Consider the following 21,801-nt stretch of genomic DNA (forward strand, 5'->3'; position numbering starts at 1 on the left):
TATTGAAATTTCTATGGCATGGAAAGCTCTAAAGATCAGAGTTCAGTCATGCTAATCACTTCTAGCCAATGAAGTCAGTTCTGGGGTTGTGCTTTTCTTCAACAAATGTTCCAAGTTTGCTTTAAATCAAGGAAACCTTCAAGTTTCTAAGGCTCATGGTGAGGGAAACCTCCTAGTCAGATGTCCATCTTGTGAACGGAAGGTTTATAATGACGCAACTCCAACATGTATGTGTCAGTTTTTCCATCACCCATGTGGTCTCGTCTCTTCTGCTTCTTTGTAGGTTAGGCTTGTCCACAGGAGATGTTTTTTGAAATAATTGAAAAACAAATCTGGAGAAGTAGATTAAGCAGTGCAGGGTTGGTCCAGAGAGGAAAAATGAGATGACATTTCAACAGCCAAAACAACAAATGAGGAAGGTCATAAAGGAGAAAGAGGCGGGACTGATTTGGCTGATTGCCCCATTGCCAGTAACTTTTCCAAAGTCCTGGTGATATCCTGTTGTTGGCTGCTGAAGATTGAACTGCCCAGGATCGATATTTTAATGTCCTCCTTGAGACATGAGCCAGAAACTGATGGGAAGGGGGCTTGATTCTGCAACCTGGGAGCAAAGCTCTCCTTGATGACTCCTTTTTCAGGTAGGTTGGTGGTTGATCTTCAGAGCATCGTGTGTCAACTGACTTGGAAAAAAGCTTAATTCCTGCAAAGCAGGGTGGATTTCAGTTGTGTAAATGGGTTAATCTCCCCTGATCTGGAACTTCCTGGAGGTCCACCCAGGCCTGTGGAGGGCGTTTCAGCTGTGGGGAGAGTGAGATCTTGAATATTGTCCAGGATGGGAGAGATTAGATCAGGGTTTCTGTTTTCGTCTTCTTCCTCCAGGACATATTTGAGAAGATTCCCTTCTGCCTTTCAGACCAGATCTAGAGGATGAACGGTCAAAAGTATGATGTTGCTGGATCCAAGATCTTCGGTAGCCTGCTCTTTGCTCTGGCCACCTTGTTCCTTGTCTCAGGTATGAGTTTTCCCAACCAATCAGGATGTGCTGCTTCTTCGTAGGTCAGGATCTTTTCTTCCAAAGCTTTATGATTTTTGAAAATTCCCCCTTTAGTGGCACATAAACTCAACCACAGTATCAAATGGATCGACGTTCCTTCCTCAGATCTTCTTCTTCTTCTGTCCTAAACAGAATCCGTGTCTTTGAAAGGGAAGCAGGTGACTTTCAAGGGGATGACAAACAAATATGTTTCCTTGGCCAATTGGCATGTCCCTCAACTTTGTGCCTTTACTGTATGTGTTGACCTCAACAAGACTGAAAAAAGTGTGCCGAGTGGGGCAGCCTTTTCCTACGATGTCAACAGTTCCTCCACCAACATTAATGAGGTGGAGCTGGCTCTGTCTTTCAATAATTCCACCTTGCAGATGTACTTCATGGGCAGCTTCCTCGATCTGGGACAGTACGTTGTGGCTTACAGAATGCACCAAATCTGCTGTGTCTGGGACAGCCAGAAGCATCTCCTGCAGCTCTTCTGGGATGCAAAGAAGCTGGTAAACAAAACCCTTCCAGATTTCCACCATCGCTGTCTACGGCCCAACGGGACATTAGTGATGGGGCATTTGCACAAGAACTTCAACGGAGTACTAGTCCAGCAATTGTCCTTCGTTGGCGTCTTGCACTACTTCCAGATGTGGGATCATGTGAGAGGCCAGCAAGACATGGAGCATTGTGAAGATGGAAATGTGGTCAGCTGGGGGCAGAATTATTGGTCTCTGCAAGATATATTGACAGAGTCTGCCCACCATCAGCGTTGCGGTGAGTATCCATAACCTCTTCAAATAAATCTCCTCCATCTTCAGTCATTCAGTTTATATACAGTGTATGGTTTTTGAAAAAAGATGGGTCTACATTGAAGCCCCCAAACAGTACATCCGGTTATGATTTTATATACAAAATACAAAAAAATGTAGTTCATAATTGGTGGGTTTAAATGTAGACCCATCTTTTCCAAAATTCATTATTTTATCGACAAGAAACCATAGTTTCTTGATCCTAGCCTATTTGAATCAAAATTTGTCATACTTGTATCTGGATTATTCACTTTTATTTTATTTTATTGGACAAGCAAAGAAAACAGAGCAGGTTGAAGGCTTACCTGCAAGTCCTAGATCTTGTTCACTCATTACAGTAAGGTACAGTGTGTTTAACTATGGTTCCTGAACAAATTACCACTGGCTCAGTTCAGGAATATTATGGCTTAGCATATTATGGGGAGCAAATCTGGACTCTTTCACAAACCATGTTTAAACCAGATCTTAGCATTTCTGTGTAAATGGAGATATAGAATGCTGCTTCCTTTTTCAGGGCATTCCTGTCCCAGTTCTTGCTCTGCTCTTCTTTTCTGTTTTATAATTTTGAACTTTTGGAATCCCTGATGGGAATCTTAAGCTTTAAATTTTTATTTATGAGCTGCCTGTCAAATCTTGGCTGACGTATATGAGAACCTCCACACAGGGTATAAATGACTTTCCTTCCTCCTTTTGAATAAGCAACAATTTACGGACAAAGTCTGGCATTTGGAGCAGATAAGACAGTCACAGGTCTGACCACCAGCAGTCATGACGTCTATGAGGTGGGCACCGTATAAATTGAACAGATAAATCCGTGTTTCTCAATGTTGGCAAACTTGAAGACCCGTGGACTTCAACTCCAAGAAGTCCCCAGCCAGAAGGGGAAAATATAAAGACATAAAATCAGTGGGAAAATTCAGGAAAAATCAAAAGAAAGTAACCCCATTTCCCTATTTGTGAGGGGGAAAAAAACAATAAATGGAAGATTCAATTATGCAGCGTTTCTCCTAAGGCGATTGTTGCAAATCATGGTTCTTGTTCACGATCCCATGAGCTCCCTGAGTTTTTCTTCCCAACCTCAAAATTCCTAGTCACGTATGTCCCTTTTCATACCTGCCTTTTTCCTTTTTCTTCTACAGGTGCAGAGGAGCCTACATCTGCCCTTCCAACAATCACCTCCCCCGATCCAAACGTTACAGGTATGGAACTCCCAGATGCTTAATGTCTATGGAGATTCTCCATCCTCCAGGTCATGGTGGTGCTTTTCCAAAAGGCAACTGGACTTTCTTCGTTTTTTTCCCTTGAAAACATTTGGCTTCTCATCCGAGAAGCTTCTTCAGTTAAAGAAATAAACCAAAGAACTTGAAGAACTTCGGCTGAAGAAGCTTCTCGGTTGAGAAGTGAAACATTTTCAAGGAAAAAAACCCCAAAAAGTCTAGTTGCCTTTTGGGAGAAAAAAGCACCTTTGGGACATCCAGAATGCTTAAGAGTGGTTTTTTCCCCTCTAAACATTGACCTGATGGCTTCTACAAAGTGGTGATAAAACCTTGGAGAATGTCAGAATGAGTCTGTACGTCAGATATTGCTACCTTCCATAGGTGTGGAAGATTTGACAGGATCGTGCCACAGTGAGTCGCTTGGTGTTTGTTTCATTCCTGGGCTCCCAGCAAAAAAAGCAAACCCTAGATGGAAATCTTCTTACAAAACAACGTTATGAATTTGATTTACAAGGCAGCCCTGCTCAAATTCAATACTCTGCACGGCTATCAATAATTACAAGCAACATAAGACAACCATACATTTTTAGCCGTGAAAAAGTATATTTTTAATACCTTAAAATGTATTAAAAAATAATTCTGTTCTGCACGCATTTCCAAAATAGGTACGGTAACAAAAACTACCCTGTTCAAAACCCCCATAGATTTATAAAGGTGCGTCATCATAGATCACGCATTAAAAGTACAGAAAGCTTCATGAATCAAAGTCAAAGGCCAACACAATTGAAAGTAAGCTTGAAGGTAAGCTGGCTTCCCCATCTCTCCCCCCTTTCAGTGATCACGGACACCTTCTACAGCTTCCAGATGAACTTTTCCGTGACTTGGGAGCCCCACAGGGAGTGCGATCGCTATGATGCCAAAAAGCTTTCTGCAACTTGGGTAAGTCTGAATTAGGATCCGTTTAAAGCTGGCTTGTTTAATGGGCAGGGCGGAAGGGTGTTGGTCAGCGAGAGATATTTCATTGCCTGGCAGAAGCAGAGATGCTCATCCTGGACCATGCCTGGAAAAAGAATGGAAGTGGCAGACAGTTTGCCAGACATAAACGCAGGCACAACCCTTTTGGTAGAAAGGTCTATAATTAGTTCACCGGGGGGGGGAGAGGGGGGAGACTAGGTCCAGACGGTTCACTGTTAAGCAGACAATGGAAAATGTTCTTCAAGTGACACGGCAACGAAGCATCTTCTTTTAGGTTGAGAGAGAGCCTCCGTTCTGTCTTATTACAGATTAGCATTTGGGGAAAGTCTTGGAGACCGAAGAAACACTTGCTAGAAAATTATCGTGGGCAACTTGCCGTTTAGTTTGTAGCTAGCCTGCTCCCCAGTCAGTCCCGAGATTCGAACCAGAGTAGGCACCCAGCAGCCCATTCAGTTAGAGAAAGTATAGCTTGGTTTCTATTTATTAAACATCTGCAGACATTTCTCTTCATACCAACAATCTTCTTCACCCATATATCTATGTATCTATGTTTCTCTCTCTCACTGCACATCTGTGTAGATGTTTAGCGTGGACCATCCCACAGGGAATAGCTGCTGGTTATTCCAGCTTTAACCCTTTCATGTAGATGACATCACCTGAATAGAGAAGGAAAGTAGGACACCGGGTGATTCCCTCCTGTCTTCTGCGCAATTTGCTGGACAGAGATAATGCAGTATTGTCCTAAAATAGTATTTCTCTACTTCAGCCACTTGAAGATGTAGGGACTTCAACTCCCAGAATTCCCCAGCCAGTGTTCTGAATTCTGGGAGTTGAAGTCCAGACATCTCCGAGCGGCAGAGGTTGGGGAACTTTATCCTAAAGAAGCACTTATTCTGGCATAAACATTTGATGACCATTTTTGAAAATGACTGCTGCTCTTAGACAAATACTGGATAAGGTTGAGTCAGGAACCCAATTGTGATTGACCGTTTGTCTCTATTACAGTTCAAGAAACAATTAAATAATTCAGAATTTGTGGTGACAAACCATAACGTCAAGACAGCTCGGTAAGCATATTTTTTGGCTCTCCCCCCCCCCCAAAAAAAAACAGGGAGCAAGGATCTGCGAAATCAGAAGGATTTTCCAGTCTAGGTTGGAAAAGAATACAAGACAAAGCTCCCATCCAACCATCGTGAGAAGCGCTAGCAGCAGGAAATGTGCCCATTTTAACGTCAAATACAGTAAATATCAATAAATACAATCCATACCAACTATCCTCTGGGGTCCTCCGTCATTTCTAAAAAGGGGAAGTGCTCTTACGAGAAAAACATTTACAAAACATGGCAGTAGACCATGACTTATCAGGGCTAAAGGCATATTTAGATTGAATTATGTGACTAAGAACATTTGGGGACCTCTTTCCATCCAAATTCAGGACCTGGAACCCAACCCACTAAATCTCTCACTACAGCACCTTCCTCTTCCCTGCCTGACTGATATTTCTTTTAAACCCACCCACAATGATCTTGAAATATCTTTCTTTCAACACAGCCACAAATTATCACAAGGAACCAGGCAGGTTAACACTGAGGTATGTATTTAGAAATCCTAAACCACCTCTTTCCCCATCAAGCTCTGATTTTTTTTTTTCCTCCCTTCTTTCAGACTCTGATGCGTTCTTTCATCCTTCCTCCTCTTCCTTTCCTGTATCTTCTCTAGTGAGAAATTGCCATGGTAGCAGCAAAGATTGTGCCTTAGTAACTGGAGGGAGGCGGCGGATGCTCTGCTTATTTGGCACAGTAAACGAGGAGAAACAACGCTGACATCTAATCGCATCTTGGCCACCCTTTTTATCCCTAGAAGGCTTGAAATGAAACCTTGCAAGGCAGGGAATCTTGGCTTGCCCTCCTCCCATCAATTGCCAGCTATTATTCAGGGGTCACTGAGCATACATATTTTTACCTGGGCTAATTTTAGTCCTGGCCTTCCTTGCGATTCATGGTTTGGAAAAATGTTATATGCTTCTGCAAAGGTGGAAGTTTCTTGCAAATGGCTCAAAGCTCCTTGCCATTTCTCCCTGGGTGGAGAAAAGTTTTTGGATTACAGAGATTATATTCACAACTGATCTCTAGGAGGCACTATTTGACTGGTTTCTTTCTTCTATCTTGGGGCTTATCAGTTGTAGGCAGCTTCTATTGCCAGCTCCAGCAAGAATGAAATGGGTTGTGTAGTGTCTTCTAGGGACCAGTAGTAAATACAACCATGGTAACACAAAGACCCAAGCAAATCAAGCCCTATAGCTTTCCATTCTGAGCCTCCCAGTGAACAAGAAAGGAAGAGGTACCACCGAGAGCATCACTGCATTTTCTGTCTACAATAAGACTGATTTATTGACCTCAAAGGCCACTCATTCCTTGCTATACCTACTGCTAGCAACTGAATCTTGCTGGCTGCCGATGAAACTCGTTAGCATGGCTTTCCATCTTGGAAATGCCAAACTGTTGCTCTTCTTTTGCTGCAGAATATCAGCCCCTTTTCCTTGTAGGCAGATTGATTTTTTTTTTAAAAAAAATATCCTGTTTCTCTCCCCTCCCTCCCTTCTTATCACTTATTCTCCAAGCAATCTGCAAATCCACTGAATTGTTTTGGAATGTCTCCGTGGTAATCAAAGCCTAAATGCCGAGGGTAATCTGAGCGAAGGGAGGAAGGTTGGCAGCCTTGCCGTTTGGAGAAAAGTGGCACCTTTACACCTCCGCCTGGAGCATCACGAGTCTTGCTAATTAGCCACTTTTCTCCCTTCTAAGCTTCTCCTTCTTGATCCACCCGCAGGCAGTAATTGCCCACCTAATGCTGTAAACATGCTAGTTAACTCTTGTTGTTTCTTTTATTCTGCATTGGGGATCTTCTGAACGGAAGAATGGAAGACTGTCTTCCCGGAGGTAAGGGGTGCGATTCAAAACTTGCCAACATTTTCACATCATTGTTCAGGGAGTGCCTGGTTTTTAGACCACCCTGAACTTGTCTGCCTGTTGCAGAGGATTGTGGGACATTCTACCCTAGATTTCAGCTCCCAGAATTCCCTGCCAGTAGCTGATACTCCCTGAATCTAGAATTATTGCCAAGGGAAGCATAAGAGTGATAGACAATCTCTCTCCCAAATCTGTCACCCTTATTTAGGTGCTTTTTTAAAAAAAAAATTGAAGTCACCCCAATTCAACTCAAGGGTCCTGGGTTCTGAAGCTTTAGGCAGCTGGTGTCCACCCAGGGTGACTGGCAGCCCTCCTGTGGCCGAAATTCTGGAACTGGAAACCATGATCATCAGACATGCCCCTTGAGAAGCAGCACCTTGGTTTTATTTGACTTCTTGGCTAGGTGGGCCCAGCACCTTCTGTGGAGAAGAGGAGGGAGCTGGTTCAGCTCATTGACATGGTTTAAGTCTTGGCATCTGGTATCCAAGACCCACAGATTGAATCCTCCATGAGTGTGTCTCTCCTTGTGTCTCCAGATATTCCTCAAAGGCCATCATCAAGGCCAGGTCCAGTCAAAGCATGCAGGAGATCGTGTGGAAGCTACAAAACACCTTGTGTGGGGATTACACTGAAGATCAATTGTCCATGAGTGTGAAGCGAAAGGATACACATGTTATTTCTTTTGGTAATATAGTCATTGGATTTTTTTTTATCCTAATGGTCTTCCAACTGAATAGTCCCTCTTCTTTCCATACAATAACCCTGAGATAGTAAAATGAGAGCATCTCTCATCAAAGTGGCCTAACAAACTTTGGGCTTAGATGAAGACTTCAGACTAAATTGTCCTGGTTTTACTCTGAGGGTAAAGACTGCTCACCCTCCAGTGGTAACCTACTCCTCTCATTCACAACTTTTAGGGTCAATACTGAAATGATTGAGGAGAAAAAGGTTAGGTGATCTTCCATTCTTATCTTCTTGTCTCAAAGATCCAGAATCATGTTCTGAACAGACCGTCTGGTCCAACTACAAAGGTATCTACACCTGGCCAAAGATGGTTCCTCCCAATGTGATGACCTTGCCCTGCGAGGCCAACCGAGAGTTAGCAGCTTCCAGACTGTGGTGAGTAGAGGAATGCACCAACTTCCATTCTTTGACCACCCACCCCACCCCGACATCATACCTCATATGATGCTCGGTGGACCTTGTTTTCCAAAGGACAATTAGGGTGGACAAACTCCAACCAGGAAAAGATCTCCATGGCCATCATATTTCATCCAGAAGATGACTGTCCAAGTTGTGGACCTCAGGTAGTCCTTGACTTACAAGCATAATTGGAACCAGATTTCCATTTACTGACCAAGGTGGTTGTTAAGCAGTTCAGCCAAGCGAAAACCCACCTGAAAGAAAACCAAAGGACAAGCAAGCAAGCGTGACGAAAGAATATCTCCTACACTTCTAATGTCTCTGATGTCTCCCTTTTGTTTCAAAGCTTGATTAACCTTCAGACTGAAAAAGCCTATTGGAAGAGGCCGAACTTGGCTGCTTGTCCTCTGTTGCAAAATTTGCCAGATAATATACTGGATCTTAAAAATGTCACCGTCACAGTCGGTAAGTTCCTGGGTGTGTTTGTTTTTATGCCGAAGGATGCTAAAACCAATCCTGATTTATCTACTTTTCTTCTCTAGCTACACCTGATGAGGTCCTACTTCCCTCCCATTTCTTGGAAGGCCTTCTTTGTTGGGAGGGAGGTGGGATAAAAGGGCGATAGTGTGCAGTAGACTCAGAGAAATTGTATGTGTGTGCATGTCCTGCACGGGGAAATGCAGTCTCCCTGAAAGAGAAACCTATAATCTTTCCCTGAGCTGTTAGCTTTCTCATGAATGAAGGTGAATAGACGTGTCCCAGGATAATGTTGCAGGATCTGAGCTGGGTCGGTCACTGGGACCAGAGGTTTCATCTTCCAAGTTTTGGGACTCGTGCTGAAGCCCATCTTCAAGGAACGTCTCTCTAGCAAATTGTGTGGTCCGAAAGCTCGGAAGACTAAACCTCTGGTCCCGGTGACTGACCCAGATTGGCTCCTTCTGGCTTTCTGCTTGCAAAGAGGTCAACCGTTCAAAACCCAGAAGTCTTGTGAGATGCACGTCAGCTTCTGGCCACGGCTTAGATCTTTATCAAAAGGAGCTTCTGTCTTTGCTCTGTTGCAGAAAATGCGGAAGAGGTAGCAGATCACATTTTATTTCTCTTGAGTTTTTCCGATCTGAATAAAGATGAAATTGAGGTCCTGGTGAACAAATTGAGCGATATAGCCAACTGTGAAGAAATCAGCCTGGCCCTGGCTAGGAAGATACTGCAAATTATCAATATCTTTATGGAAGATAAAATCCAACTGCAGGACATGCAAACTGTACTCAACAGGTATGAAAAAAAAACCATGGTCACCTATTAATCAGACGGTCATTTCTGAGTTGAGGATCCAGAATTCATAATACAGAATACCAGAACTGGAAGAGACCTTGGAGGTCTTCTAGTCTAACTCCCTGCTCAAGCAGGAGACCCTCTATCAGTTCAGTCAAATGGCTGTCCAGTCTCTTCTTAAAAACCTCCATTGATGGAGCGCTCACAGCTTCTGTAGGGAAGCCGTTCTACCGATTGATTGTTCTCACTGTCAGGAAATTTCTCTTAGTTCTACGTTCTTGGTTCCAGATTGAGATGCTTGTGTGAAACAGTCTGGGACTGGAACATTACTGTAATGTGGAATTAGAGTCCATGGTTTTTCACAGTCATTGGAGGACAAGACAAAAAAAAAATTGACCTCCTTTCTATAGTTTTAAAAACATGGGAATCCAAAAAGGGATGAACAGCCTGCTTAGAACATGTGGTAAGTTTGCCAAAGAAAAAGTGTTAGACTTTGTCGTGATTCTCCTAGAAATATTCACCTCCCACTAAATTTCCAACTGCCCAGAACCCAAAATCTGCAGTTTTTCGGTAATGAACAGACACCTTTTGCAAGAAAGTAGAATTCTAGGATTTCAAAGAAAAAGAGGGGCCAATTTTTGCTTCTCCTTATTCAGACCTTTAGCAACGTTTCACTCCCAGGCCTGCCTTTGCACACCCAGAAGTGTGCAGAATATATTCCTGCCCAAGCAGCAAAGGAGAAATGCTTTTTATAAGGACTACAAGCTAACATGAAACATCTGACGATGATGGACGGATCCCGTCTCTGGCAAATGTTTTTGTTCTCCACAGTAGCACTTGTTAGTGTGATTGTGGGTAGCAGATGTGCTGTGAAAAGTGGGAATTCAGAATTTATGATACAATCACGTTAGCAGGAACAGAGCTTGCCGTATCTTGAATGTTGACACCCCCTGCACACTTCCTCACCCGGCCATGTTCTCTCCACCTTTCCAGTTCCAAATGAGAACACAGCGATGTGCCACTACTGAATACATTACCCATTAGATGATGGTGGTGGTGGTGATGTTATCCACTTAATCATGTCCCACTCTTGGCGATTCTATGGACCTGGTCTCTCCACATCTTTCGATCCTGCACTACTTCTTTCAGTTTTTCTATGTGCTGGTTGATGTCAGCTTTGCTGGTGCCCAATCATCGTGTTCTTTGTTGGCCCGGTTTCCTTTTACCGCTCCCTCTTCCAAACATATCCCAAAGGGGCTTTTTCTAAAGGCAACTGCACTTTCTTTGTTTTTGCTTGTTTTCTGAGCTCTTGTGTACTTTCTCCAGAATCTTAACGATCATGGAACAAATTGGTTTCAAGATGAACTTCAGTGGGAGAAATGAATCCATCATCTTGCCTAGGCTGGCTTTGGCGGTGCTACGGCCAGATCCCATGAACTTCCAGGGAGTTGCTTTTGGGATTGTATCCTACACTCTGGAGACCAGCCCACAGGTGGGCCACCTTTTAACACTGGGTTTCTCCCCACCTCTTTATTACCTGTTTCTGCCAGATATTTCCTGAATTAATTTGAAATCAACTCTAGATCTTTTCCCATACAGCTCAGCATCCAATCAACACCCTTCATGGATGTTCAGGCCTCAATATATTTGCCAGGATTGTTGAGAAATTACCTAACATCCCAATCTTTGGATGGAGACAGTTTTACTGGGATTCAATTCACCTTTTTTGGTGCCCCGTCATTGTTTGTGGTAAGTAGGCTGGATTTGCAAGAGTAGAAGGAAACCTAGCAATGGATGCCAAGAAAGAAGAAACAGCTGAACCCCCAGATTTAACTTGTGTGCCCCTCATTCTAGTGGAAAGTGGTTGGAAATGGCCCTGAGAGATGAGTAGGACAGAGAGAGGAGGGGAAAAAAATCTGTGTTTCTTTTTCAGGACAATAGTTTGAAGAACGAAGTTCTGAACACCTACGTTGTAGGTGCCAGCATTGAAAACAAGACAATTGAAGACCTCAAGAAACCAGTCAGCATAGTTCTGCAGCACAGAAACCCACATGGGGTAGAGTACCACATTGTTGCCAAAGGCACCTGTGTTATTTTCACAACATTGAGGTGCATTACTTAGCTGGAGTCATCAAGGATGGCTGGTTTGAGAAGACTGTGGACCAAGAGAAGCCTACAGACTTGTGGAGAGCCTTCATTTAATCAAAGAAAGAGGCTATATTGGAGATCCTAGACCTTGGTGGAGTTAGAAGAACAGAAATATGGAAAGACACAGCTCCCTTGGCATTGTTATTGATTGACTGAGCTAAATTTTCACTCTCCCTGTCATCCCATCAATGAACAGGCTGCACTAAAGAGAAATAACATTTCAGATATAGACAAGATAATTTTTTAATTACAATTCTAGACCAAAATAGCAGATAAAGTAAACAATCATCCAGTCATTACTTAAGTCAACATTGCAATGAGTCAGATGGCGCATAAACTGTATTTAGCCATCTCACCTCATACATGCAGATATTATCATTTTTACCAAAATTTTGAATATCAGCAATGGGCAAATCCAACAATATTTCCAGGGCATTGAGTTGCCCATCTAGAGAACTGGGAAATTGGAGAAAATCCTGCTCATTTCTACTAGTGGTAACACAAGGAGAGCGCTTGACTTGAGGGAAGAGAAGGTGTATCAAAGGTTATGACTGGTACAGCATATGTGGGAGTTATCTCCTACCTAGGATTTCCTTTGCTTAAGCCATTTTCTTTCTCTTTTTTTTACTACTAGGATAATGCTATTGTGCACTGCGTCTTTTGGGACTTCAATAGGAATGGTGAGTACTGAGGAATCCAAAGATGTAAGTCTGAGAGATGGTGAGCAACATCTTCATGTTCTCAACAAGCCAGCATGAATCTCTTCAGTGCAGCCTTGAAGTCAGGCAGCAGCTATAAAGAGCAGCCAGGAGCTATTAACCATGGGTGAAATATTTCATTTCTCTGCTGTGCAGATGGCCTGGGTGGCTGGAATACCTCAGGGTGTGAAATGAAGCATACAGATAGTACCTATACAATCTGTAATTGTAATCACCTGACCCATTTTGGAGTTCTGCTGGTAAGTTGATTTCAATCTTTGCCCCAGTTACAGTGGGAAAAAACAGAGTGCATATATATCAGGAATGCCCAATGTTGGCAACTTTAGGACCGCTGGACTTCAACTCCCAGCATTCTCCAGCCAGCCATCTGGATGGCACCAGATAGGGACAATTGTATGGACTCTCTCATATTTTTTTTTTAGGACTTATCTCGGACACCCCTCAGCGATGCTGATGAGTGGGCTTTAGCACTGGTGACCTACGTGGGGTGTGGCATTTCCTCCATTTTCCTGGGCCTGGTACTGTTGGTTTATCTCTCGATTGAGTGAGTCGAGTTGGCTGTCTGTTTTTCTTTCTGAACTCAACAAAATTTATTTAGGTTTTGTTTCAATCCCCAATTCTATCTTTCTTTATCAAAGTTCCTGCAAATCTGGTAGGGTCAAGCTACATATTACATTAATTGTCTGTAGACGATTAGATAGATCTAGATCTGGATAGATGATTGGAGGGATGGGGAGAAGATGATAGATGAGAGAAAGAGAGAGGATAGATAGATAGATAGATAGATAGATAGATAGATAGATAGATAGATAGATAGATAGATAGATAGATAGATAGATAGATAGATAGAGAGTAGCATGAATCAAAGGAAATCAAATAACGATATCTGTATGACAGTGTAGGAAGTTAATGTCTTTCCCCCTTTTCATTCCAGCAAACTCCGGGAGGACTATCCTTCCAAAATCCTCGTCAACCTCTGCTTTGCTTTGTTGATGCTCAACCTTGCTTTCTTGGTGAACTCTTGGCTAGCCACATTTCAGAATGCTGGCCTTTGCATCACCATTGCCGTGGCCTTGCATTACTCCCTGCTATCTGCCTTTACCTGGATGGGTCTGGAAGCCATCAACATGTATTTTGCCCTGGTGAGAGTCTTCAAAGTCTACATTCCATATTACATGCTCAGGGTTTCCATAGCTGGCTGGGGTAAGTGTCAGAGATATGCAGCTTTTATTGTTTATATGAACGTTTTCAGTTTGTAAACATCATGCCCGTTTCAGAATTTTGCAATGTGGTTTACATTTTTAAGAGATGTGTGCCGTTGGTAGCTTTCAGCGTGGGCACACAGGAAAGGACACCTCCAAATAAGTTCTCAATGGCACCACCAGAGGGAGATGCAACCTATCTTTGGGTACCAAGGTCCATCTAGCAACCTGAAGGAATGGAGACAAGGCTGCTCGGTGTTTTCTTTTCTTGCAATCCTCCCGTTAGGGCATCTGGTTGGCTAGAATGGACAGGGCCAGAGTTCCTGGGGGGGGGGATTGAATGTTGAGGAGGAGGAGGAGGAGGAGGAGGAGAAGGGGGAGGAGGGGGAGGAGGAGGAGGAAGAGGAGGAGGAAGAGGAAGAGGAAGAAGAAGAAGAAGAAGAAGAAGAAGAAGAAGAAGAGGAAGAGGAAGAGGAAGAGGAAGAGGAAGAAGAAGAAGAAGAAGAAGAAGAAGAAGAAGAAGAAGAAGAAGAAGAAGAAGAAGAAGAAGAAGAAGAAGAAGAAGAAGAAGAAGAAGAAGAAGAAGAAAACTTGTCTCTTAGAAGACCTCTGATTCTACCTACTGTATGTTGTATTCAGTTTAAAACTTGGGTGAATGTCGCCCACAAATGCAGGATGATGCCCTACAGCTGTTATTGTTAAAATGTCCCATTTTAATGTGTCAAAGGAAAAAAATTCAGACTAAAATCATTGAAATTAATTCTTAAGCTTCACAAGGCTGAACTGCTCTTAATTTTTTTTTTTATATGGATGTTAGATATTAAAGCAAATTCTTCCTTTGTTCACCTATTGTTAACACCCTTCCCTGCTAACGGGGGCTTCCCGATTTCATTTCTTTTCTCCAGCTAGGACTTAATTAAACCTCTGCAGGCATTTCTCCTTTTTCGGTTAACGCAGTTTTGTTTTCTTGGGGGTCCTTAGGAATTCCAGCACTTATTGTAATTGTGGCCCTCAGCATCAGCAGAGACTTCTATGGGACTGAATTTGCTTTGAGAAGAAACACTGACAGCCCATCAATGCAGTTGTAAGTCTCTTGTTTTGATTATTTTTACCTGGGAGAACAGCAGGAGAGAAATTAGATGAAAGAGCCCTGTTGCTATAATTGCTACTGTTCCATCTTTAGCCCCTAAATTGTTTGCACACCTACTTCTGCACGTTTGCAGTAGTAAAAATATTGGGCTAGGAGCAGGAAAACTCAGATTCTAGTCTATCATGAAAGCTCACCGAGAGACTTTGGGTCAGTTGTTCAGCCTCAGTCCAACCTATTTCACAGGATTTTTGTTGTGGGGAAAAAATAGGAGGCTGAGGAAGCATCACATACCATGCATGAGTTTGTGAATGGAAGGTGGACATAAATCAAATCAAATCCATCCATCCATCTATCCAAGGTGCTGCATTTTATCTATAAACCTGCCTTCTCCTGCCTGGCATCTTCTAAGAAGGTTGGATCAAAACGTCAACCAGTCAACATGGAGTTGACCAACACATCTTCCTTTGTCTTTCTCCAGTTGCTGGATTCAGGACAACTGGGTTTTTTACATCTCTGTAGTTGGCTATTTCATCCTGGTATTCCTGATCAACATCAGCATGTTTGTTACTGTCCTTTGTCAAATCCGTGTCATGAAAACCAACAATTGCAGGGTTGGGAAGGACCGGAGTAAAGAATTCCTCCTTGACTTGAAGAGAGTGACCAGCTTGACATTTTTGCTGGGTTTGACGTGGGGTTTTGCCTTCTTTGCATGGGGCCCCTTGAAGATTGCCTTCATGTACATCTTTGCCATTTGCAATTCCTTGCAAGGTAAGTCTCATGATAAGGTGCACTGACCATGGGGGAAGGACCATAGCACAAGAGGAGCACATGACCTAGTTGTGGTCCTTGGTAATTCCAACTACAAGGTCCTGGTGCTCCTTCAGTTCTATTGTGAAAAAGTTCCATCTCCCTACAACACACTAGAACGATGGTAGAATAATTCCAAAACATCTTCCAGGTGCCAGGTTGAGGGAAGCCCAAGGAGACAATACTCAGGTCATGAGATGGTGGAGCACCTTTAGATGTAGGAGATTGCATTTCCAGGTGCTTCCATTAAATATTTCCAATTGTAATTAAGGTATGATTTGTGTCTGCTCTTCTTTATCTCCTCTTTCTTCTCTGTCCCACCACCTGATGAGATTTCTCATTGTCTCCTCTAGAAATTATAAATTGGGGAGGGGGGGAATGAGATTCCTATTTTGGAGTCTTCAATTCCTTACAGTATGGTAGAACATTTTGTAATGTCCATTGAGGAACCAGAATACTTCTGGTTTTGTCGATGCTTTGTTAATTTCTGTGGGATACCTGGGTGCTTTCCGCAACTCATCTGCTCCTACACCCTTTCTATAATTTACGAAAACCTTGGTGAGCAGAGTGCATGGAATCCAAGGAAAATTTTATCCACTTTCCTTTCTAGGCTTCTTCATCTTTGTTTTCTACTGCCTCATGAAGGAAAACGTAAGGAAGCAATGCCAGATACACTTCTGTTGTGGGAAATTTCGGCTCAGCAATTTCCGTAAGGCACTCATAGTTTCTTCCTGTTCTGATGTGGTGCTCCCTTCCTCAACTTGATGGGTTCACACAAACTCGCAAGGGTTGGCCTTAACAACGAAACACTTGCAAGCGTGTGATCACTGCCCTGCTCAGGGCAAGATTTGGTTCAGGAGCTATGATAGAACATGCCTTAAATGATTCTGTGGAAGAAAGCAGAATTTCTACATCTTATTCGAGATTTTATATCTGTGTTTCCCTCTATTCTTCCATCTGATTTCAGAGGGGATCAGCTCAGCCACCGTCCTGGGAAATTACCCTTGCATCATTGAGCGGAAACACTCATGTCATTCTTTAAAGTCACTCAAGTCTTGGACCACAGGCTCCATATCCAAAGGCTCTGAAAGTTTACCAGAAGCAAGTCCAGAAGTTGGGGTTAAAACTGGTGAGAAGGAACAATGGATATTTGGGGGAGTAAGGGCTTTGAGTATCCATGCAGCAGAATCCTAAAAGTCCCTTTGACTGTTTCTCTTCTGAGAAGAACCACCTCCCTTAGTTAATAGAAAACAAGCACAATGATGCTATTTTTTTTAGCCAGCAGGAGTTTTTTTACAAGAGGATAAAGCATTCAAAGCATTTCCTATGGAGCCAGAAGTGGAATGGACCACTCTTCCATTGCATTGTGGTCCAAGCCGAAGACCCTTCCAAATGGAAGGAGTAAGCAACAGCAGTAAAGCATAACTAGACCCCATCAAGATTTAAGAGATGCTTTCATACAACATACTAAGCTGAGACAATGTCAACCTTAGAAGATGGTGGTTGACCTCTTATGCAGAGGAAGTCATTTTTATAAATTCCCAGTTCAGCCCAGAATATTTTAATAATCTGATTAGGCATGTTGAGTGAATGCATCTGTTGAGTAAGGCCACATAGATAAGATAGCCACTGTGGGTTGGTAGCACTCAGATGATAGGGGACTGTCAATAAATATTCCACAGAGAACTGATAATCTGCTATGTTTTAGGGACAAATGTATCCAGCAGCTAAAATATATTCCCATCTATTTATATTTTAGATCAGGTTGTTTGTTGCAGAATGAGCCATATGTCCTCAGCTTCTCAGGCAGTCAAGCTTCCTTGTGTAAGAAGAATATCACCAGCAGACGTTGACCTACATCACACAGAGAAAAATAAAGACTTGTCTTAAAGCGGAATCTTACTCTTTCTTGGCTTTTTGAAGCTTATTCTCATAGCTCAAAGCAAATGCTCTCACTCAAAATTCAACAATCAGCCTTCAAATAGTTGAATGGAGGAGATGCTGTTAGTCCCCCTCTCCCATATGTCGGTTGTGGGCAACTGAAGTAGGAAGTCAATTCAAGTTGGAGAATAAGCAGGACAGGAGACCAGTTGGCAGATTTTGGACTGCAAACATTGTGGGTGTATTTGTGTAAGATCAGCTTCAACACAGCGGGGAGCAAGGGATATATTACTGTCTTATCTCTAGACTAGGCTTTTATAAAATACAATAAGCCACAAGGTGATCTGGTTATCTGTGGCATGGTATGTTCTGAGATTCTGGCCCACTGTAGTTTATTTAAGGCTAAGCAAACAGTGATGTAGCACACAATCTTAGAGAGCAAGAACACTCAAGTGCGCTCAGAAATGAACACCAGAAGGTACGGATTTATTTTGTCAAAGAAATGAAAGTCTGCAATAAAAACGAAAAGCCAAGAATAGAAGTGGACAAAACCAAGACTTCAGATGAAGAAATATCAGATGTTGGTCAGAGATTCTAAACTACAATCCCCATTAGGTCTATTCAGCGTGACCAACGACAAGAGATTGTGGAGTTTTAGGTCAGAACCACTCAAAGCAGCAACGGTTTTCTTCTGGTTGACATAAAAAAAAATGTCCGTCTTTACCAAGTGTGCAAACTTCTCCTGCAACAGAGGCTGAGTCTGTTTTTCTCAGCCACTTAACACAGAAGCACCAGAGGCACTTGGAATGATGTCTTTAACATCAGTTAGAAGTGAGTCAACAAAACAGAAACAAGAGAAAGCTTGTTTGTTTACGCCAATCGCAGAATGCCCATTATTCAAGAAAGGAGAATTTTCTCCCATTAGTTCTATTTCTTCTGCCGGATAGCACCTTTGTGCTTTCACTGCACAACTTCAAGATTGTATAATCGTGTCTCCTTCCAACGCAGCATTGTTCAAGTTGTCATTTGGACTGAAGGCCTGTAATTTTATTTGAAGGCGTAAATCACGCCAACCATCTCCTTGCAGAAAGCCATCTAATGCCTCAGAGGGGCTACTGGTGCAGGTAGTAAAAGAAAATATGGAATATTTCCCTGTTATGCAGCTTCAGAGATGGACCGTCATCCAGAATATGCCTGAAAGGGGCATATATTTAATTTTGGGTGCGTGGGTGGGTCTGGAAATTGTTTTGTTTTTTTATGACAAGGATGCACGATCTATTTATGTACCCACTTTGACCAAAGTGAGGAAAAAAGTTCGGTGTTATAACCACTGGGAGAAAAAAGGGTTCTGTTTAAAAGATGTTTTGTACCGAAGATGTCAGCAGCATAACGACTGTATCGATAATGCTTCAGGCTTATTCTGGGATGTGGAGATTTGTGCATTTACACACATAATGTCAACATACACCATCTTTTTTTTCTGCTCTGAAACTCTTCCCTGACAGCTCCAGAAATGGGGGATAATGAAACAAATCAAGAATCGATTCACCTTTTCAAAATGCAAATGCCATTTGCACTCGCTTTTTAATCAGAGTGACTCAAGCCTTCTGAATATTAATATTGACTGGAGGGAGATGGCCCACCTCTCTGGAAACAGATCTGAATGACTAACATATTTTTTGCAAGAGGTCCCACAGCCCGAAGTCACCCACTTTTAAAAGGCGTCTCAAATCCAAACAGATCAGAAACATAATGTGGAATATTCTGATGATTAATGGGGTAGGGTGGGATGGAAATCAGCCTGTCATCGTACTTCATTTATAAAAGCTTGGGATAATTATCCTGTAGCTCAAAAAGAAAAAAATAGCTTTTTAACTACTCTTTTTCTTGGGAGAAGATAGTTTGAGATTGATGATCTTCTTTGGCTTGGAGGATTCTGCCTTGACTAGCAGGACAAATGCTTTTGTGAGCAACAGCGATGATCTTCTTCTAATCTATAGCAATAATCCAGGGATTGACCCTCTAGGAGATGTTGTGGGTGCCCTCACAAAATGGCTGCCATGGTGAGGAGAGACAGGGTATTTTGCTCTCTGTGGTCCCTTTTTATCCTCTAGGATTTAATCTTTCTGGACACAGAGGAAGCCACTGAGCTGAATCCCCTATAATGTCATTATCTTTCAAGGATGTCACCGGGGTACCTGAAGACTCAGAAGCCTTTTTGGTCCACAAAGATGCTCTTAGACAAAAGATGCTGTGTGGCAGGGCAGAAATTTTCAGAGTGTTTCCAATCCATGGGCTGCTCATCCTTTGCTTGAAAAGCTCCAGTGATGGAGCCACCATGACTTTAGAAAGTAAGCAATTCCACTTGGGATTGATGTCCCCTCCCCCCCCCCAAGAAAGATGCTCAGAGTTACTCCCAAGCAAGTTCCTTTATTGTTCCTCACAAAGAGACAGAAATCTTGCCAAACTAAAGCAAACTACTTGCCTCGTTAAAGAGATACTTCAAGGATTTCTAGGAAGAAGCCGTTTTGACTTACTTACTCCCAACCAAATGTCTCTTGATCCTCTGCGATGCAACCACTCGCTCTGGGGAATCCAGACTACATTCCACTACAGTAGATGATTGTCCAATCTCACAGGTAAGTTGGAAGCGTCCTGGAGTTTTGAAAACTCATAAAAGCAAATCGCCCTTCTTTTCTGCTTCTCAAGCCTGTCATCTCTAGTTTGTGACAGACGCTTCATCTTTTTCCACTGTTACATTCTGGTTATTCAGGAGGCAGAATTCTGAACCCTGCCAATTCAGTTTGCAAATAAAATAAAATAAACTGTCAAGAAAAACCTGAATGTAATGGAAAACCTGCTGGCAGAACAGTGAGCCAGGATATATAAAGAAACTCAAAACTGACGCCTCTTTTCATATTTTGCAATCTGAACTGACTTTCTTCTCCATCTCTTCGTCTCCACGTTCACCCACAGTATCTCTGAAGTGTATTCAAAAAAGAAAAAGAGAGAGAGAAAAAAAAAAGGGGGGGGTGGAAAATCTCCAACCATCTTCTCCACCTCCCACACAGTTCAGCAGTGAAATCTATGCATATTTGTCTTTATCATGCTTGGTAACTTCATAGCAAGAAGAAAAGGGTTGAATCTCCTGAGCAGTTGATTTTCTGGTGAATCTGTTGGATCTCTCTTCATCTTTTTCACATGTTCATGGACAGGACATGGCATGGGATGAGTTTTAATGGTTTCCTATCAGTTTAATTCCACCTGGAGCCTTAAAAAATGCGCAGGTCATCATTGCTGGTGAGGAATGCTGATCTCTATGAAGATGTCAACTCAACAGAAGAACCGGCCTCCTTAATGAGCAATCAAACAGGCCAGGAAAGCTGGTCTGGAGATGCCTCCCTTGGTTTGGGGACTCTCTGTACCATTTACGCAGCCTACGCCTCCATCATTTCTATGGGTCTTCTAGGGAATGTTATCCTTGTCAAAGTCTTCTTCAAGATCAAGTCCATGCAGACGGTCCCCAATATTTTCATTACCAGCCTGGCTTTTGGGGATCTGCTCCTTCTCTTGACCTGCGTGCCGGTTGACGCTGCCTGTTACATCGTGGATACGTGGCTGTTTGGACGAATTGGCTGCAAACTCCTGTCTTTTATTCAACGAACCTCCGTGGGGGTATCCGTATTCACCCTCACAGTCCTCAGTGCTGACAGGTAAGTTTTGAGCATTTCACTGTTCATGAAGGCATTGTAAGAAATTAAGCTTCTTAGGCAAGATTGGACCATGCTAGTCCATTGACCCGACCATCAAACAGTCAGATACAGATATTTTCACAGCCCTGCATTCTTTATTCCTATCTGATCACTCCTGATCCCCACACAGTTGACCGCTGGGACATCTTCTGACTAGGAATGGATGCAAATTCTGATGCGTGGGAGAGTGTGCATTTGTGTGAGTGTAGGCTACAGTTTGGAAGATTTGTTTTTCTAGTTGAGCAAAATCACTGCAGTTGAGCATCTCCTTATCTGTTAGGCTGTTTCAGTATTTAAAAGGTTCCTTTTCATTTCCAAGTAACAGAAACTCACCGTGATAGATTCTTTTTTTTCCTAATGGAAGAGAATCGGGAAATTTTGAAGCAAATTCTTTACAATTCACTGCTAACATCTAAAAATAATATCATTTACAGTGCAGCAGAGAAATGAATGAGCCAGAGAAAGAATAATGATATATTTGAAAAACAAAATGCCTAAAAAAAGAGAATCTACGCTGCATCTTGGTGCTACCTAGTGGTGTGGGAAAGCAATTTACAAAAATACAAAATGAAATGTCAGGATGTTTAGAACATCTCTGGGGCCGGTTGCCTAAGATTCATAGAAGTTTTAATTTCCTGGACTGAATCAACTGGCTTTTATTAAACTTGGGCACTTCAGAAGACAAATATATTTGCCCAAGAATAATAAGCAGCATCAAAGGTTTAGCTGTTGAACGTCTGGACCAGGGCAAGATAACACCTACCCAGGGCTTGTAGGGTGG

General features: G+C 42.6%; 2 protein-coding genes across 2 annotated transcripts in view; both read left to right on the plus strand.

Moving 5' to 3' along the window:
• Positions 1 to 927: 927 nt before the first annotated feature.
• ADGRG4 (adhesion G protein-coupled receptor G4) lies at positions 928 to 19,417 on the plus strand. The gene is made up of 17 exons (XM_029282946.1): positions 928 to 1,012; positions 1,187 to 1,810; positions 2,985 to 3,044; positions 3,898 to 4,001; positions 5,043 to 5,104; positions 7,543 to 7,691; positions 7,993 to 8,125; positions 8,496 to 8,614; positions 9,211 to 9,421; positions 10,748 to 10,913; positions 11,355 to 11,477; positions 12,711 to 12,832; positions 13,223 to 13,491; positions 14,472 to 14,574; positions 15,059 to 15,348; positions 15,998 to 16,096; positions 19,383 to 19,417. The coding sequence occupies exons 1-17, from the start codon at positions 928 to 930 to the stop codon at positions 19,415 to 19,417; spliced, it is 2,754 nt and encodes a 917-aa protein (XP_029138779.1).
• Positions 19,418 to 20,547: 1,130 nt separating this feature from the next.
• Positions 20,548 to 21,801, plus strand: part of BRS3 (bombesin receptor subtype 3) — a 3,736-nt gene continuing 2,482 nt past the window's right edge. The window contains exon 1 of the mRNA XM_015832427.1: positions 20,548 to 20,981. Within this exon, the coding sequence (XP_015687913.1) occupies positions 20,548 to 20,981 (434 nt within the window). The remainder of the gene's footprint in view (positions 20,982 to 21,801) is intronic.

This window comes from Protobothrops mucrosquamatus, unplaced genomic scaffold (genome assembly GCF_001527695.2).
Source record: "Protobothrops mucrosquamatus isolate PMUCROS unplaced genomic scaffold, P.Mucros_1.0 scaffold4, whole genome shotgun sequence".
NCBI lineage: Eukaryota > Metazoa > Chordata > Lepidosauria > Squamata > Viperidae > Protobothrops > Protobothrops mucrosquamatus.

Coding starts and splice junctions, on each gene's coding strand:
- ADGRG4 (XM_029282946.1), top strand. CDS start 928: ATGAACGGTCAAAAGTATGATGTTGCTGGATCCAAGATCTTCGGTAGC. Junction 10,914..11,354: donor CTCTGGAGACCAGCCCACAG/GTGGGCCACCTT, acceptor TTTCTTTTTCAG/GACAATAGTTTGAAGAACGA. Junction 16,097..19,382: donor ATTTCGGCTCAGCAATTTCC/GTAAGGCACTCA, acceptor TTTATCCTCTAG/GATTTAATCTTTCTGGACAC.